We start from the raw sequence: 20246 nt of genomic DNA on the forward strand, positions 1-20246 counted from the left end.
CCCTAGGATGGAGTTAAGCTTGGTCATCATCCACTGTCTGATACCATTTCCACTCAATTATGTAATATGAAACAAAGGATGTGAAGGGTACACATAAGTCCATTCATCATTGCCACTCAATTTCACGTTACCTAAATGCTAATGTTCTCAGTCCTCTCAACAATACAGCCTGTCTACCTCCATGTCTGCAGAACTAATCTAAAGCATATATTCTTTCCTTTCTATTACAAAAAACCCACATTATTTTCTTTGCTTCTCTGACTTCTGTTTTGTACAAACCTATTCCTTCTATGTGAGGATTGTTTGTCTATGTATATACCTGCATCTTAAATTCAATTGCTTAAAAGAATCATTAAATTTCCTACAGTTCACCATTTCTCTCCATCAGAAATATTCTCAAAATTTTTTTGGACTTGCAGGATCCTGTGCTTGCTTATGTAGATTAGAATCTGAAGCTGAATTACCAGAGCAGTGTAAGGTGGGTTTGTACTTAAATTCAGTATCTGGAGTCTAGCTTCCACAAAACAAGTCAAAGGGTAAATCCAAAGGAGCTGTATGTCTACAACATCAGAAAGATGGGTTTTGCATGCCTCAAAGTGCCAGACTTCTGTATGGCAATTCTATCACCAATTACTTTTGACAGTGTCACAGTAAGAATTAAAGCTCTCTGCACTGATGACTACCTTATGTGACACTGTAATTAAAATCCCATACCTTTTTTAGTGTGAATTTCAGAGTCCCCTCTAAATATCTTTATATTGAGAAAGAAAAGCATTAGGAGTTGTTTTCAGGGAGCTCATAATACAGCTAGGTAGGCCAAAAGGCTCGATGTTTCAACTGGAGACATATCCTGTCTCTAAACTTAACCACAATCTCTAATGTAGTAGTGCCATCCCCAAAAGGGAGCAAATGCAGAACCTTGTGGGCAGCTGAAATACCCAAACATGTTTCCACAGGCTCACCTGAGGCACCATGCCTATCAGGGAAGCACTCAGGAGCTTTGCAAGTACGATGTCCTCTCATAACCTTTGCCCAGTGCACCAGTATCTTGGAAAGCTTTCAAGATGAGAGGGAGTTACATAAATGCTGAATACTCTTACATGTAAAAAATCAAAGGTCATCTAAAGAAACATTTTCTGCTGCTGAGGGATGAATAATCCTGAGGTTGGAATATGCTTTCTAATTTTTTTAGTAAGACATGAAAGTGCTACTACTTGATGAAAGCACAACGGACATGTACCTAGTATGATTAGCATCAGGCATGTCTCGTCAAAATCTGTTGTGTTAGTTGCTGGCAAACTTAACTCAATTTATGTCAACACAGCACTAGTTTTATTATCAACAGACGTGCAAACTTTGCTGTTAAGATGAAGAGCAGGTATTTATGCTTGCACTTGCCTGAGAAAAACTGTTGTGTATATACCAGGTACTGTTTCTCTTCCTTTTTATAGTCTAATTGCACATCAACAGTCATCATTCAGTTGTACACATCTCCACATTAACTCAATATCCTGTTCCACATATATCTATATTTCCTTCCATGAAGGGAATGTGAGGAGACAGCTACTATAGCAAGCTGAATGAAGGTTCTTTTCAGTCTTCTTTTTATCAACCATCTCTGTGTTTCCATGCTACACCCTTTTTGTTATACATCTGCATTCATATTTATACCTCTCTGTGTTTATTGCCCACTTGAAATCCTTAAGAAGTATCACCAGTGAAGAAAAAAAAAACAACCACACCCTATATTAATTTTAAATAATATCTGCCAGTTCTACATTGTTGCACATGGTGCTTCTTCCAAAGGCAGCTATATAATTACAGGTACTTGGGTGCACAAAGTGATATGGAGGTTTCTTTGACAAGTATTCATTTTAATTGAAAATTGTGTAGGGAAAATCTCGTTTCATGTGCAGCATGGAATCTGCATTTGTTTCCAAAGAATCTGAACTTGCTCTGGGTGAGCTGTGAATTTATATTTTCCAGGAAGACACAATCTTTAAAATCCTGTCTGCGGGGGTGGGAAACCAAGGGGGGGTCTTGGTAAGGTTGTTAAGCCTATTAAAATTTAAGGCTGTTTACTCAGTTATGCAACTAGACCATCCATTTTTTTTACTATCAGGTGAAGACTTAATGCTTCAAATGACAGAGGAAGAGTTAAAAATAAACTGATACACAATGTCCTTGAAGCTACAAGGTATAGGAACCAGAAAAAAAGAAGTACCAGAAAGGACAACAGAGATAACATGCTGAAAGAGACAGGTCATTAATAAGACCAAAGCCACAACCTGAAACATTTGTATTTTCACACATTCTAGCTACCTGGTGTTAAAATAATAATAAAGACAAGATTAGTTTCAGCTTTAATGTATTTTAGAGTGTCAAAATAAGAGTTGGAGATAAGCAATGGTTTTACCTTGCTTAGCTAATAAAATAAAGCTATAACTTATTTTCCTATAAGAATACAGGATTTTTTTCCTCCCCCAATTCCTATCCTCATAATGAATCAAACATATTTTAGGCTTAAATTTACAACAAAAAAACCCAAATCAACTACTTCAACTGATAGGCACCTAGAAACAGCTTCTGAACTGTAGCCTTATATTCACTAAATCTATATGATTGTCTTTTCTGAAACAAAACTTCACTCATTTTCCATCTGTATCATCAGAAGACTGTATAGGCTAGGTGCCAAAAGTGTCTCTAGTTAAAAATAGTCTTTGTCTCCTTCATAAATATTAAATAAATGTTAAATTAGCAGGAGGGTGGGAGAGGAAATGTTCTCTATCAGCCACAAAATCCTCTTAACTGAGCAAAATCTTAACTTAAAACCAAGTGGCCATGGCAGTATGTGAAAAGAACCAGCAAAATAATTAAAACAACGTAGCTAGAGTGCCAGTGGATTTGGCTCACTGCATTTCCTTGCTTATTTAAAATATCTAAAACATAAAAAGGAAAAATAAAACCAGAAAAAGAGTATGGTTCCTACCTTCAAAGTCAATGATTGCATCACAGTTTCTAAGAAAGCAAAGTGACATGAACATGCTTTTCATAATATATGTCATCCATTTTTAGTAAAATGGAGACTCATTACAAACTTCTTGTTGAAAAGCATGGGACAGGGAAGCAGACATTCCCTCGATCTGACCAAGGAAACTTTTTTCCTTCCTTACAGCAAGTTCTATTTTGGTCAGAAAATGTTTTTGCAAGACAAGGAAACCAACTTGCTTGAGACAGAAGAGGGAACATTAAAGAGGTCCCGCCCTCTAATGGCGGAGGGCGTTTTTCTGCATGGACTATGGCTCTATTTTGGGCATTTGTTCTGCCATATAATGACACAGAATCACAGAATCACAGAATCTTAGGGGTTGGAAGGGACCTCGAAAGATCATCTAGTCCAACCCCCCTGCCAGAGCAGGGTCACCTAGAGCACATCACACAGGAATGCGTCCAGGCAGGTTTTGAATGTCTCCAGCCAAGGAGACTCCACAACCTCTCTGGGCAGCCTGTTCCAGTGCTCTGTCACTCTCACAGGAAATAAGTTTGTTCTGATGTTTATGTGGAACCTCCTGTGCTCCAGTTTGCACAGCTGTCATCTCCCTCATCTACTGCTGCACTTAGGACTCTCTTGTGATACCTGATTTCCTTCATTTTACTGCCTGACTCTCATAATTATTAAAACGTTGAGCTATCAACAGAAAAGTTTCATGATTTTTTTTTTTAGGCTTCCAGATATAAAATAAATACACCATCATTCCTGTGTGTGTCATTGTCATTTGTGTGAGAAATTGTCTATTAAAAAAAAAAAAAAAAGGAAGCCTTTACAGTTGCACTTGCCATCATTTACTGAGAAAACCACCACAACAGCAGAGCCATAAATATCTCCAAAAATTGAGAGAGATCAATGGCATGTAAAGGAATTCTCTTTCTTACTTAGATGAACACATACATATTCACACAGAAAAAAACGCCAATGAAAGCTCTAACTTCATTTTCAGAAATGGCTGAATGTTTTCCATGTAAGATTTGGATGCACTGCTCACTTTCCTTGGTATACTCAAGTCTGGAAATGTCACACAGAATGGAAAGTTTCACCAATGTAAGAAAGACTGAATATCTCTTGATATTCTTGACCACATCAAGACCACATTTTTCTGTTTAACAGATGAACAGTAATCCCTCCATAAAATGAGTCATCAGGTATTCCTTGAAGTCTTGGGTCAAGATAAAAGTTCAACAGAGTGTGGTCCTTTAAATTGACACACTACAATTCCCCAAATTTTCTGTGGAGAATATAAATTGCTTCTAAGTACTTACCATGCTGCATGCCATTCAAATTCTGTTGCTTCAATTTATTATATTAAAAAGTAATACAAACTTCAATTCCTCATTGCAAAAGTACAGATGCAGCGAAAGTACACAGGAATTTCAATTCACACCAAAATGGCTACAAAGTTCAAATTACTCTATTTGCAGTCCTCCCATGTCCTTCTCAGCATCCCTTAAAATGTCACTTATTTTATAAAAGATATCGATTTTTTTGAGTATTGATGTGCTCTTGGAACAGACGAGTTCCCTCTGCTTTTATATTTGCAGACATTATTTATCCATCCCAAATCACTAACGACTACAGCTAAAATAAAAGGGGTTTGTATGAGCAAATGTTACAGGACTAGACTTACAGCTCAAAGGTTTGTACCTTATAAGACTCTTATCTTCAATCCTATATTCAAAATGTACTTATGAGTTCAAAGAAATTGTAAATCAAATGATTAAACACTACAAGGAATTAGACAAAAGAGAAAGGAACCACTTCAACACCATAGAGATTCTATTTAGCTATTACATTAATAGCAAAAACCATATTTTGATTGTAGCTTCTGCAAGTATAAAATTACATGTTTTAGACTTTACTTTTATTGCAGTGCATAGATCCACAAAGCATTTTCAGTCCTGCAAGGTGTTTTAAAGTCTTGTAATGATTCAGCAAAGCATCTGGACAGCACTTCTTAAATTTTAAACAGAGGAGTAACTCCACTTGCTAAAATACATTCCAGAGTATGCAGCACTTTTCAGAATAAATTCAAGCAGCAGAATTAAGTATAAAATGCTCTTGAACTTCTTTACCATGGAAATCGACATTAAAGGTTTTGCATTTTTTAAGCCAAGTGATTAACTCATTCCTCATAAATTTAGTTTCCATTTCTTTATGAAATCTAATGTAGTCTTTATGTTACCATTCTATTATGTAAAAAGTAATGCTTTTTCATTGCAGATTAAGATAAATGTATTGGAAAAGTATCCTACTGCAATGATAATGCTCTTCTTTTTGTAAGAAATGGACATTTTCCTGTCTTTTTTCCTCTCTAATCTAACTAAAAAAATCTGTGCGTGATATAATTAGAAAAATCAGAGTACTAAACCAGCATTTTTACTAGCTTTTCCAGTAAAAACACCTACCACAGCAACTGCATATTGTACTAAAAGCCAAAATAACCTACAGGACACCTGAAGCAACTAATGTGATTATATACATATATATATATATATATAAATATAATACACACACACACTAATAAAAGCCAGTCACACAGTTTACAGACTTCTTCTTCCCTAGCCAGACTCTCACCACCTCTTAATTGCTCTTCCAAGACATTTTGCAAGGATGTTTTCCAAACTAGATTGTGAAAAGAATTTCAAATAGTATTTTCCTTTAATAATAACATATAATTATATACACAAGGGAGCACTTCAGTGAATTCCCTTCCACAAAGAATTATATAATAATTATAGCTGAACACATATATTCCTATTAAATATTTTCACTTAAAATATTAAAGGAAAATGGCTTTAAACATTTCTTTCTTAGAAAAAAATATGAAGAACCATGAATTCAGGAAAAAGACTTACCTTTCTTGTCATCAAAGTACAGTGTCTGTTGAGCTGGATTTGACCACTGGAGGGAGGTGTTATCATTTTGATCGACCCTGCAGGTCAAATTTGCTGTTCCCCCTTCAACAACAGTGACATTCTGTGTAAGTGGAAACTGCCCTTGGCTTCCTGAGGAGGAAGGGGAGGGATGGAGAAAGGGAGAAAGAGAGAAAAACAAAGGATTTGAGTTGTAGAACTGAATTCACTTCCCATGGATGACAGAGATTGAATTCAGCGTGATCTATTCTGACCAAAAAAAAAAAGTAGTATATAACTGGGGGGAAAAAAAAAAATAAAAAAAAAATGGCAAGACATTCTCTATATCCAAGAAACAGACAGGTTAATTAAGAAATAAGGGATTTTTCCCCCTCTTGCCGCCCATTCCTCCCCCCTGCCGGTAAGTCATACTAATTAGTTACAAAGAAATACTCTGCAATTTTATCTCCTCAGACATAACCACACATGTAAGATGTGCCAACACATAAGGCTCATCTGCTACATACCTACGTAGATGTCTCAATAGAAACAATATAGTTAAATGGCTGTTGAAAACATCACCCAAAGTGTTAACAAGAAATCTGCATAGGAATTTTAAAAGAGAGGTACAGGCCAGCCTTGACTGCCTATTTCTTTTTATGCTTGCTGAAGAATTCTCAGGACCGTGTTTTTCCTGCCAGGCTTAGAAAGTTGTTGAAGAGCAAATGCAGTGTGAACCTAATAGTCGATGCATCCTCTGTTGAGGGAATATAACCTGATCTCATATGAAAATGGAAGTGATGATGCAGTAGGTCTCTCTCATATCAGCGATTCTACCCCAGAGCATTATGAATCACATTAAGCGCTTGCTGAAAAGTCCCTGGGAAGATTTCCAAGTGCCTCTATACAATACAGGAGCTGTATAACCCAGGCTCTTGAATCACAAGCATTTTCAATGGCATAGTTAGACTAAAGTGTTTACGCATTGTGAGAATAGCACACTCTTTGTCAAAGAAACACAACACATTTTGACAAAGAGTATTGCAACTAGGGAGCACAATGAGAACATGGAAGTAATTTCTAACATGGGTGGGGAAAGAAAAGTTCTTCAGTAATAAGCAAGACACGCCATTTTCTGGAAGATATTATTCGAGAACACAAAGCAAAAGAAAGACAACCCATTAGTCAAAATCAAATATATGCTTCTTTCTTCTCCTGCTTTTATATAGGTTCTATTAATACAAGAGGCACTCAAGGGTAGGTAGAGCTATTAGGATAAGAAGTATAATACCAAGATTGACAGTCAAGTGAGATTTGTTGAACATGAAAAATTTCTCTACAGACCTACAGGAATGAACAAGCTCATGGACATGTCATAAGTACATCAAGAAAATTACATATACAATATCCACTAATTATACCAATACATAATCGAAATTTTGGCATAAAACCTACACAGAAATATCCTATTTTAGTGGCTCATGTCAGAGTTGTTCTTGGCTCAGTTAAACTGAGGCATATCTTCCATATGGAAGGCATGATAATATACAAGTCTATTATCTAGTATACAGGCTTTCAGATGACCTGAGTAAGAAACTACTAAATAAGAGATTAATAACTGAACTTCTATTTGACACATTGATACTGCAAAAAATGTAATCCCAGCAAGATTTTGATAGCTGTCCATTTCTCTATGTAAAATTATTTTGATGGCCTTAAGCCTGGTACTTAAGCATCTACGGCACTGAAACCAGTAGTGTTTAGGTAGCCTAACACTCTCCACAAATACTCTACAAAAAAAATTATTCTGTGTTTATAGCTTGAAAAAAAATAGCAAAATATCAGCAGTGCTAAGGAAAGGTCATCTCAGTAAATGAAATTGCAATAAACTTTTCATTTAAACAAAAATACTTCCTTGTCTTGTGTTTTTTGTTTTTTTTTTTTTAAATAAATAAATAAAAAGGATTTCCTTCAAAATACCAATCTGAATAACTGGTATAATTTCTGTACAAATACCAACCTCCTGTATATGTCTAAATATCAAAATGTACTATGTTCTGGTATTTACTATAAAAGGATATTTACTATGAACAGAATAACAGATATAGTAAATACAAAATACTGAACACTGAAAACACCATGGCTAATTTAAATGCTGCAAACAATAAATGGCAAAATGCTCATGAAATCCTCCATATCTGACACTTCATTAATCAAACCCTGCTTCTTGAAACCACATGTTGAGAAATACTTGATGAGTGAAAAATCATAAATAAGGATTGAAAAAAAACCCAACAAAACAAAATAAACCCCAAAAGAACAGAAAAGATTTGTCATTTCCTTATATTTTTCCTCTTTCAATTTCAGTGTGTCAAGGAACCTCAATTTACTGCATAAATTACTTATCACTTAAATTAGAATTTTAAAAATCCAGAAAACTGCACACAGCCTGTTATTGCTTCCACTAAATTACAGGCATCTTGCCAAAGAAATAACCTTCTAAAGTATGAGTTGTGGATAAGAAGCTACAGGGGCTACAATATTTTTTTCAGACAAGCATTAAACAGAACCTAATGCCAGAGATACAGCACAGTGAAATCTGTCATTTACATTAAAGACTGGAAGATAGTTTAATAAAAAACAAACAAACAAACAAATTGCTTTCATTATTTAGGACACCATTACCCTGACTTGGGAAATCCCCCAAGGATTACCCTTTATTCTCTGTCTGATATTATAGTTCTTATTATGAAGACATCAGTGTATATGTAGTCTATAATTTGCTAATGATTGTCAAGTCACAGACCCATTTGACCATAACAGTGGTTCGGAGGAAAACTTTTCTGACTAACCATTTCAATGGAAACTGTGGATGCCATGATCTGAAAAAGTCAGAACTTTCTTTTCTCTGGTAATTGTACTGCACACTGATGTTTTGGAAGCAAGAATTGACCTAGCATGTAAAAGGGAAACCAAAGCATTAATCCTATCCTGTGCCAATACAGAAGCTGTGAAGACTTGGAGAAAATGCACACAGCTTCACATGAAGCTTGGAGTGGAGAAAGAGGTATAGAGAAAATGAGACATTAAATCTAGAAACTCACCCAACTGACAAGAAAGGTAGAAAAAACTAGACAAAACAATGCCAAAAGAATGGACACTGCATACCTCTTAACGAGATCAAAATTATTAATGTGATGGGAAAACCAAGACAAATAAATATTTATTATATATTCCTTATCGTTTGCATCAGCATCTAATTTAGGTTATTGAAGTGGGAACTTTGGGGCTTGAAGGACTGGAAAAGGTTGTAAAAGCCTTTACCAGATAGATAAATGTTACAGAAAGCATCAACATCGTGCTATCCAATAAAAGCATTGTAAGTGTCAGAGAAGGTTCTTATGCTGCTAAGGATTAGGTCTGGTTCTGGGGAAACTGGTGGTAGTTTGTGGGAAAGGCCTAATTTCTGTTAAACAGGTAGGTAGTATGCAATTGGGCTGGATGAAGAACCTAGGCCGTGGGTGATACAGACAAGGTGTTCTCAGCCAGTTCTTGGTACCACCGTCCAGCTGTGAGGGCAGCAGACTCCTGCTGCAGCACAGCGACACATGGCTGGACTGCTGACTGGAATCACACCATTCCCTGAGGTAGTTGCTTTGGAAAACACCCTTACACCTGGGATAACTTACCATCACTGCAAAAAAGCATTCATATTCCCAGTGTTGAGTATGCTGGTTCTGATTCATGTGAATAGTGTCATTAAATCAAGAATGTTTGGTGATAAGCCTTCAATAAGAAGGCAAGCCTAAAGGCCCTGCCAGACTGAGGCCAGCATGTAAAAATAAAGTTTTCATCATTATTTCAACAACCAAATGGTACTATTATGGTACTCTAGTATAAATGGTTCTTAAAATAGTTATTAAACTTGCATTTCTTAATTTCTTCCTCAACTCTGGGAGCTGAGAGTAAAAAAGACAAGGTGCTCTAACAAAAAAAAAAATCCACCTTGAACTAAGAAGTCTAGTAATGGAAAACATAGTGGCACCTTCAGTAACTTATTTCAGAGAACAATGGTCATATTTGTTTAAACAAGAAAATGGGGTTTTATTTCTTGTCCAAATTTGTCTCACTGCAGCACTTATTAACCGCTGACTGTTATATCTTCTTCCCTGCTCTGAAGACCTCTCTGATATAATTTCTTTTTTATTTTTTAGGCACTTTGAGACTGTGAGCATATCACCCATTAACCTTCTCTTTGATAATCTAAATAAATTGACCTCCTAAGTCTTTCTGTAGAAGTATTATTTTTTCTAATCTTTTAATTAGTCTGTGTCTCTTCTCTGTGTCCTCTTCAATTTGTAATTTTTTTTCTGAAGTGTGGAGCCCAGATCTGGAAAGCCCTCTGTAGCAATAACAGAAGGAAAAAATGCATAGGGTGATGCCACTTCTGTACCAGCACTTCATGTTCTTGCTTGCACATCTAAATGAGCCCCCTTGGCCACAGGGTCAGATGGGGACTCACGTTTGACTGATGGACTACCATGACATTGGGTTTTTTTCTCAGACACCATTCCAAAGACATCCCCTCATTCCATTTCTATGACCTCCTTCTGCAGCTCTTAGACGTACGTCTCTCTATACACATTTCTCTGAACCCAGTAACCTGTGCACTTCATTATTTCATATATGCAGTCTCTGTGGCATCTGCAAACACTGCTGGCGACAATTGTGTTTCCCAGGGTGTTTCTAAAAACCATTTCTTAAAACCATCTAAATAGTACAGTACCAACTGCTTTTCCCTATGCAGACAAAAGGAAAGACATGACTGTTCAATGGTGAGTTTGTTTATCATTACACTTTCAAACTATTGTTTGAAACAGTTCTAATCTGCTTAATGCTTGGAAGGCTGGTTTTAAATAAAGTGATTACTCAAGATGTCATGCTATTTCAAGTCAAAGACCTTATAGCAATATAAATATTTTAAAGATATTTACCTTTTCCTAGCCACAACTATAATTTAAGAAGTCATTAAAATATTGAATTGGTCAAACATTAATTTATAAATCTATCCAAAAACATACAGAAAAGAGATTCATTCCTAATGAAGGTTTGTTTTATAACAGAGCATAACAGAAGTTTCTATTAAGGCAGAAAACTTAAGTACAAGCTAATGTTCCTATTTCCTTTAATGGCAGTGATGTCAGTGAGACATGAACCCATGAAATAAACTGAAAGCTCAGCATTCAAAATCTGAGATTCTGAAATATTCAAAAAGTATTCTTAAATCTACCACTGTCTTCTCACCTATCCTTAGGCAATCCATTCAATCTACACTTTGCTAACAATATAAATCATGATGCTTATTCAACCTGCAGAAATAGTTGGCCCAAAAAGGATTTTTATAGATACATACATATATATATATTTAATATACGCGTTTCCACTTCACCTCATATGATTTCAGCCCATACTGCTGCTTATATGAGAGAGAGAAGTGTACTTATGGGAACAGTGGCTTGAAACAGTGACAAAATAAACTTTATAATGTTTCTCTTTGAGTTTACGGATGAAAATTTGTATTACATTGTTCAAATAGCAGTATTTTGTGGTTTGTGCATATATACTGTTAGACAACACTTCTATACTCATGCTACAAATAATAATTGAGATAATTTCTATTCTCCCCATCTAAACACAGCTTCCCTATTTAGGTATAAGCCCTTGTAAAAATCAAGTTAATAATAAAAAAAAATATTTATTTGTGAAAATATTTTTATATTGGATGCACAATTTCTGAACACCATCAAGAAGTAAAATAAAGAAAACAATGGATTTCCAAGAATTTAAAGAAAACTTCCAGACTTTAGTAATTAATCCAATTCTACCTAAATCTCTCTAATTTCTGAACTGGACTCGCCAATGTCACAAAACCAAAAATTCTTGCATTGTACTTAATTTAACTTATTGAAAAACAAAAGCTATGATAGAAACCACACTCATACCAATAGCAAACAATAGCAAATTGTTCTTTAGTCTGGCAAAACTTCTACATGGTCAGTATGCTGAGCAGAAAGGAGTAAAGAAACATAGCATTGTAGAATACCAGGATGGAAGGGACTTCGAGAATCATCTGGTCCAGCATTTTTTGGCAAAAGCATATGTGAAGGACCAGACCTTTCCTCACACGAATATAATATGCCCTTTAGGTCAGCAGTCATACATGACTTAAAGAGGGCTGCTCCACGTGGTACTTTAAACCCTCTCCTGCCTGCCTCCTCTGCCAGAAAACAAGAACTCCAATGCCATGAGGGAGAGGTAGCTAGCTGCTACCTAGAGAGGGTCAGTGGCGGGAAAATGGCAACAATGTTGCAAACTGCAAGTCCCCCTGGTAACAGCAGTGGCGGGAAAAGGTCTCTGCCTGATTGGCTGAGAAGCCCCAGAAACAAGAGACTGGCCAATTGGGAGCAAAGGAGACCCATAAAAGAGACAGCGTGCCTGCTGCTTGGGCGTGCGCTTTTGGACGGACGTTGAAGCTGCTGCTGCTGCTTGCTTTTGGGGGGTGACCTGCGCCTTCGGGGTGCCTGCCAGCCAGAGGTTCCCCGCTCCTGTTCGCCTGCTAGTCCCGGCTCCCAGCTCGTCCCTGCTACTCATGGCTAGTTACTGCAGCCCGGCTCCCGGCTAGTCCCAGCTCCCGGCTAGTTCTGGCTCCTGCTTCACCTGCAGTCCCGGCCAATCCCTGCAGACCTGGCTCGTCCCGCCTTGCCTGCGGCTTTTGCAGTCCCAGCTCCCAACCTGCCTGCAGTCCTGCCAGCCTGCCTGCGGTCCTTGCTTGTGGAACCCAGTTGCCTGCAGTACCTGCCTCCTGCTACCCACCTGCGGAACCTGCCTGCTGCTGACCACGTACGGTGAGACTTCTCCCTGCCACCCGTGGTTCTAAGACCGGGTTGCAGGGGAAGTCATCCGCAGCTACTATAAAAGTACCTAGACCATCTCAGGAACAAAGTAAAGGATTGTATTTTGGGTATAATTCTCTCCCTGAGGTGTTCCTGTCTCACTTACCTGCACATAAACCACGACCCTGTACAGGACAAGCGTTGGGCATATCCCTCCTTCCTCTTCCCCTCTGTGTGATAATAATTAATCTGGGTGTGTAAATAAGGCCTATCTGTATATAAGTATTAGAGCATATGTAAGTTCTTCGTATTTGGTGTTTTAAAGATATTTTACAGATCTATGTTTTTTAATTACCGTCTTTGAGTCTCCTGCCCCAAATTATTTTTTTCCCCTCAATAAACCGTGTATTCGTAAATTCTGATTGGGGATTGGCTGCTGTTATTGGAAACACTAGTGAGCATTGAACAAGTGTCTCACCCGAAAAGTCAGTGCCGAAGTTCACTGCTCCTCTGTGAGAGGGGAGCGCTGCATGCGGACCTCTCGGTAGATCCCGATAAGTTAAATTCACTCCAAAAAGGAGATACAATAGGTTGCAGATCATGACAGCATGGCCTAGAAAAGATGGCCTAGCATCCTGTCCAGCTGAATCTTAAAAGTATCCAATATGGGGAATTCACCATTTCTGGGCAGATTATTCCAAAAACTGATTGTCCTCATTGTGGAAATTTTTCCTTCTGTGTCCAATCGTGATCTCCCCAGGAGAAAATTGCATCCAATACCCCTTGCCTTTTCCATGTGACTCCTTGTAAAAAGGCAGTCTCCATCTTCTTTGTAGCCCTAAGCCTTCTTTTCTCCAGGCTGAACAAACCCCATTCTCCCAGCATTTTCTTATGTAGCAGGCTTTCCAGCCCTTTCATCATCTTCATGGCCCTTTCTTGGACACTCTCCAGCCCATCCACAAGTTTTTTGTATAGCAGGGACCAGAAATGAAAACAGTGTTCCAGGTGTGGCCTGACAAGTCTTGAATAGAGTGGGATGATGACTTCTTTATCTCTGTTGGTGATACCCTTGTTGATGCAGCCCAGCATCTTGTTGCCTTTCTTTGCTGCTGCAGCACACTGTTCACTCATATTGAACATGTCCACCAGGACCCCCAGGTCCCTTTCCACAGAGTTGCTCTCCAGCCAGGTGGATCCCTGTCTGTGCTGCACTCCTGGATTATGTTTTTTCCAGGTGCAAGACCTTACACTTGTTCTTGCTGAACTTCACAAGGTTCCTCTTAGTCCACTCCTCCCACCTATCATGATCTTCCTCCAGGGCAGCTTATTCCGAAGTGTCTGCTTCGCCAATTAGTTCAGTATCATCAGCAAACTTAATCAGGGTGCACTCAATCCCATCATTCACAATGTAGCACATCTTAATTCATTATATGTTAAATTTCCACACCCAGTGCAAATATTCTAAGCATTTCCCACAGTGCTTATCAGTGCTTTAAGCACTTCCCAGATACATAATCTTTTAGTTTGCATTGTGGTGGCTGAACAAACCAAGATGTTTTATTTGCCTCTCAAAAGATGACCCCTCCTTTCCCAGAAAAACTTGGTAGCTCTTCTATTCCTTGAACACACACAGTCAGGATTCTACACTCCACTCCACAAATCTTAGCAGTACATTATAGACTAGCATGAGCAATTCCTAATTTCAGGTTACAGGAATGGAAAAAATGCCTAAACTTGGTACTCGTACTAAGGGCAGATACTGAAATTTGCTTTAGGAGATGCACCTGTAGAAGTATCATATGAGATTACATTATGATGATGGGACAACACTGGGTTTGCAAAGCTATATCTCTCTTTAAAATACACACACACATCTACCTCAGAATTTTGCTGCCTGTCAGCTTTTAGAGAATGCAGAAAAAAATATACAGCTGATCAGCATCGGGTATATGGAAATCACTGCTGTTCAGCTGAAGAAACAGAAGGTAGCAGAGTAAGATGGAGGAGGGATTTTAAGAAGGTAAGACGGGGCCGGTGAAGGGGGTGAAAGGTATATCTTTCACGTTAATTTTAATTTGTGCCAAAGAGAAATCTCCCCTCAAATGCTACTTAGTGTAAAGGATCATTTTATTCTTATAAATATATGGTAAATGCAGAACATGCAAATAATAACTGCTCTTCTGAATACAGCTTTTTATGTAAGTTCAGTGCAATTTACTTCCTACTTTATTATTAACTGAGATGCTTTACAGGTATCATCGAGCTAATGAATCTAACTCAGATGATTACTGCTGCTGGCCCACATTATGATTCACTTGTATCTGCGAGAAGTTTGACTAGAAAACACTAAAAGGTTACACAAGATAAAACACAGTAAGCCTTGAAGCCATTGCAAAAAGAAGCTGGCACCTGGATACAACTGTCACCATGCCCTCTCCCAGCCTATCTCCTCATTTTAGGAAGCTTTGTTAGCTAATTTATTCCAGCTATTTTGCCTAGATGGAGCTGTAGTTAAGTATATTCTATCACAGGTTGTTTTTGAGATGCTTCATGGAGGCCCAATACTGATTTCTACTAGAATTGATAGAATTTCTCATTAGCCACAAGCTGTTTTTAAGTCCAGAAAGGCTTTTTTTTTTTTTTTCCTACCCAGAATTATTGCACAACTGCTTTTACAGATTTTAAAACTGATTTTTATCTCAGTATGTGACAAGACCATGAAGAATAATTATCAGTTGGTCCAGTTTGAAAACATTAATCTTGTGAGTTCCAGTTTGAAAACACTTCTATTTGTTTATGTTCGTGGTGGCTTCTTTGTAATTTTTACAATTAAAATGAAAGTTTTCTAATGCTCAACACTTCCATTTGAAGCTTAAATTATATATTTTAATCAGTTTACCAGGCTAATTACAAATGTGACTTGGTGGCTGTAAGCACCAAGAACACATAACCCTCTCTTTAGTTTCAGCAGAGGTCTGTTTTTTGTAGGCAACAGCTATGCTATAAATAGGCTTTCACAGTATCATTGCAGAAGCCTTGCCTATTCATGTCACTGTGTATCAGGACCCCATAAAAAGAAATGGGTGTGGAAAGAGAGGAGAGAATGGGCAAGAAGTGATAGCAGTGAGTTAGCAATCTTTTGGTACAACAGCTCTGCCTTCTGCAAACCTCGCTGCCCAGCATCCCTGTGAGGTAAATTAAGTTTATCAGCAAATGCAAGGGAAACAATAGAGCCCACAGTTCTATTCATTCCCACACAGAAAGTCTATAGCAGAGATTTATCCTTTCCAGTCTTGTGTAGAACCACAAGGTAGTGGGCTTTTAATTTGACGCCTTTATAGAATGATGTCAGCCAAAACCAGAGCCCATAAACAATGCAAAACAGTATGAGAGGAAATAAAGAAAATTAATCTTGAGCAAAATATTTTTTAAATCAGTCAGATTTTTTAATATTGACTTCAATAGGACCAGACCCCTAAAGAAAAACAGAACAAGACAAAAAACAACAAACAAACAAACAAAACCCCACAAACCAGAGTAAATATTTAAGCATAATGTCTTAAATGACAATACTTTAGTCCCATATCTGGATAACATATACTTTTTGGGTTGATCCCCAGAGAAGAAGTCCTGTAAATTGTTTGCTCACTGAAGAAACACTGTTTAACAAAGAAACAAAACAGTAACAACAACAACAACAACAAATGGCGTGCTCTGGTAACCATTAAATGCTTCAGTAACAAAACCATTTGCAGAGAAAATTGGAGTTAATGAGAATACTGCAGAAATTTACTACAGAATGACAGAGTTTTAGGAGAGAGAGAAGAAATAAATCAGGAAATAACTGTTACCCACAAACTGGGGTAACAGTGCCTGGGCTTTTCTAAATGTTTACGTAATTACTAAAACAATCCAGAGGACAAGAAAGCACTGCTATAGACACTTATTTCAGACTATAGACAGCAATCATAGAGAAGGGGGAAGCCTTTGTTCCTTCCTTCAGGTTTCATGTACATGTTTCTACAACAGCAGCTAACACAAGATGTAATTGATCCAGATCTTATTTCAGTAAAGGAGATTGCAGACATAAATTTGAGGAAATTACATAATGAAGTACAATTATTTCACGAAGATGAACAGAAAAAAACTGTGCAATAGACAATGGAATAAAAAGTATGCACAAGCAGTGCGATTTCCTAGGAACCTCACATAAATGACCAATTTTTACTCTTTTCAGAGTATCACCATGGTATTATTTGCTTGTGAATGGAGAAGAGTATCCATTTCATTTATTTATTTATTCATTCATTCTTTTTGAAAGGCAGAAAATGCATTCCCCTCCACACTATCAATTCCCAATGCGAGTTACAAATAAAAAAATTGGAAGTGAACTTCATCTTCCCATGACTGTAGTAAGAGATTGCTGAGTTTCCTGATTCCCATAAGTACAAATAGAGCTTTCTGTCACTTTTCACTTTTAAGTGCTATTCTCAAATCTTTGTGCCTCAACAAGCTCTAAAGCCCTTTTTCTCTACAAGTAGGAAGATTCTAACATGAAGAATATGGAATTGGGCACTTTCATTTCTTCGAGGATCTGGGTCCTATTGTCACCTTTCCATTCCTAATCTGTAAAATGAGAATGGTATTTTCCTACTTCACAATACTGCTCCAATGAGAAATTGCACAAACGTATTACACAGAAGCCATATAACAGAGTACTAGAAGAAATCTAAAAAGCTATGGTGGAGAGAAATACACATACAACCCTATCAAATCTACTTCTTCCTACAAAGTTAAAGCATGTAACGTGCTTTCTTGTCCCCAAAATTTTAAGCATTTCATCAAACTAACTGGTACTTCTTGCAGTTTAAAAAAAAATAAATTAAAAAAAGAAAGTACGAAAGATCATCTCTCATAAGAATCAGTCTAGAACAGCCCTTGGTTTAGGATGCTATCAGGCGCTATATCAACTTCACATCACTTATGTATTTGGTTATCGGTGCTACTGAAAGCACTTTCTGTTACAAATTATTATTTTTCTGTTCAATCTTCTCCTCTGAGTAGCAAATGAAAAGAAGTTCTGGACATGTAATTTAAAAATAAAACTAAAGAGCCCTAAACAAATGACTTACCATACTTTTAAGGACTTACCAACAACCACACCAGACAGGGGATTCTGGGAGGTGCACAAGCAGGGTGTATAGTTCCAGGTTTTGATTTTGTCTTTGCATTAATCTGTGCTGCTGCTTAGAGGCAGGTTTAGGACAAAAGTGACTTAGAGGTAGAATTGAAGATAGGTCTCTGAATTTTTCAGAAACTGAAGAATGTTTAGTGTGTTTAAGGACAAAGTGAAATTCGTATTTGGAAATGTAAAGCATGTCAACAGAAACAAAGACATTTCATGAGCTAATGATGATATTTCTACAGTGAATAATGAAACCAAGGTAAGACTTTTAACTTATAAAATATATTTCCAAGAGAAATATATATGACACCAAAGGAATATTATCCCATCTCAAAACATAAAATGACTTTTGCAGAGAATAGAGGAAAGCCTCTGTCTCTCCCCTTGTAGGCCTTTCCCCAAGAAACACTGCATAGGTAAAACAGTAGTGTCCTGGTTTGAACCAGGATGAAGCCAATTTTCCTTTTATTCTTTTTTTTTTTTTTCCTTCAGTAAGTTTTTTTTTAAATAGTAGCAAAGTGTTCCAACTAAGACTGATAAAAATCAGTAAAAGGAAAATTGGCTTCATCCTGGCTCAAACCAGGACACACTAGCCAGTCAGATCATACTGATTCTATTGGTTATGTCACAGTTCTGTATTTTAGTTCAGCATCAGAGTGGTTAATACAATCAGTTCTCCAGACTGCTATCTTAATATTGTGATTTGGGGATCTCAACAACTGACCACCACACTGCAACATACAATCTGGAGGCAGCACTTCACCTGAACATTGCTTTCTGTCTTCTGATTAATTGCTTACCTATAACAATCAGTTGAAAGTAGAAAATACTCTGCTTTGGATACTTCTCTCTTTCACTGGGGAAAATTTCTACAGAATAAGAGCCAAGTACAATAAAAAATCAGCAATTCAAGCAAAAGTTCCAACTTTAGTTATGTGCACAGGAATCTAAACAGTTTGGCCAAATGGCTATGAAAGGAAGAGAAGAAATTCATGTTCCTGGTTCTTCTGGATGACTGTAACAGAATCAGGGTTATCTACACCCAGCATCTCATCAGTGAGCTGACAATTCTATAGTATGTGTGCCAAAAAAGTTTTCACACCAATATAATTTTGATGTGCAACAGGGTTAACAGGAAAACTATCTGAGTTGAAACATCATGAGAAGAATAACACCCATCTAGTCAATTTAGAAGTATGCAGCTATGCATAACTATCTGATTTACATTGTGATTTCTCTAGATATCACATTAAACATTGAACATACAGATGTTTAGCAATGATAATTTAAAATAGACTGTCAGTGTAATTTGAATAAAATGTATTAATAAAAACTATGCAGTTTGGGTTCTAAAACCAACTGCAGTGAAATGCAATCTAAAGCAAACAATTTCCACACATTTTCCAGCCTGTCTCCATGTGATAACTCATTGCAAGCCACAGATGTTTGGCACTGTGGTGGCATGACCCAGCCATTTATCCTGTTAAAGTCCACTGCATTTCAACAAGTGCAAAAAAAACCCCAACCACCACCACCAACAAAAAAGAAATCAAAAAGGAGCACAAATGTTCTGTTGCCCTCCAGCTTCACACAGCACTGTTGTGCTTTCAAGAAATGGTCAGCAGGCCTGAATGGATACTTTGTGTAAGAGATTTCTAGGTTTGTAGATCCAAAGTATCCTTAAAATGCTGATAAGCATTCAAATGCTTACATGTTTATCTGAATGTAATGCAAACTGTGCCTACTCTTGAAAGAGCACATCATTAATTTATTAGTGCATAAATTTTTACTTATAACAAGCAAAAAAACAAGAATTGCTTAAAAATAATCTGGGTCTGTAGATACATGTTTTAATAATTTTAATAACAATTTTTTTTTCCGTATCTAGAAAGGAAATATTGCAGAGTGCCCTGAAGCAGCGCCCAAAGTTCACAGGAATACACTCATAGTCTCATTTCAAGCACACTCCATCCAGAAGCCATTTCACGGGTAAATAAGGGAGTTAGAGAAGAATATGGAATTATCAACCACAGTTCTGCAACAGTTATAAATGGTGGAATCTAATCTTTATCAAAGACTAGAAAGATGACACAGACATGTAACTTCAAGAATGTGCCTAAAGTTAATTATTACAGGCTCACAAAACCACTTTATCTTTCCAGAATGCCATCAAAAAGGTTGGTAATCAAGACAAGCAGATGTATCTCTCTCCTAGCAACAAGAACGGCTGGAAAGCAAACACTTAAAGAATGAGAAAAGTA

At 37.2% G+C, this 20246-nt stretch overlaps 1 protein-coding gene across 3 annotated transcripts in view; it reads right to left on the minus strand.

The window, feature by feature from the left end:
* Window positions 1-20246, minus strand: part of CADM2 (cell adhesion molecule 2) — a 700736-nt gene that overhangs the window by 190801 nt on the left and 489689 nt on the right. For all 3 annotated transcript variants that reach the window (XM_051629665.1, XM_051629647.1, XM_051629656.1), the window contains one exon: window positions 5911-6060. In XM_051629665.1, the coding sequence (XP_051485625.1) occupies window positions 5911-6060 (150 nt within the window). The remainder of the gene's footprint in view (window positions 1-5910; window positions 6061-20246) is intronic.

This window comes from Apus apus, chromosome 1, assembly GCF_020740795.1.
Source record: "Apus apus isolate bApuApu2 chromosome 1, bApuApu2.pri.cur, whole genome shotgun sequence".
Taxonomy (NCBI): Eukaryota; Metazoa; Chordata; class Aves; order Apodiformes; family Apodidae; genus Apus; species Apus apus.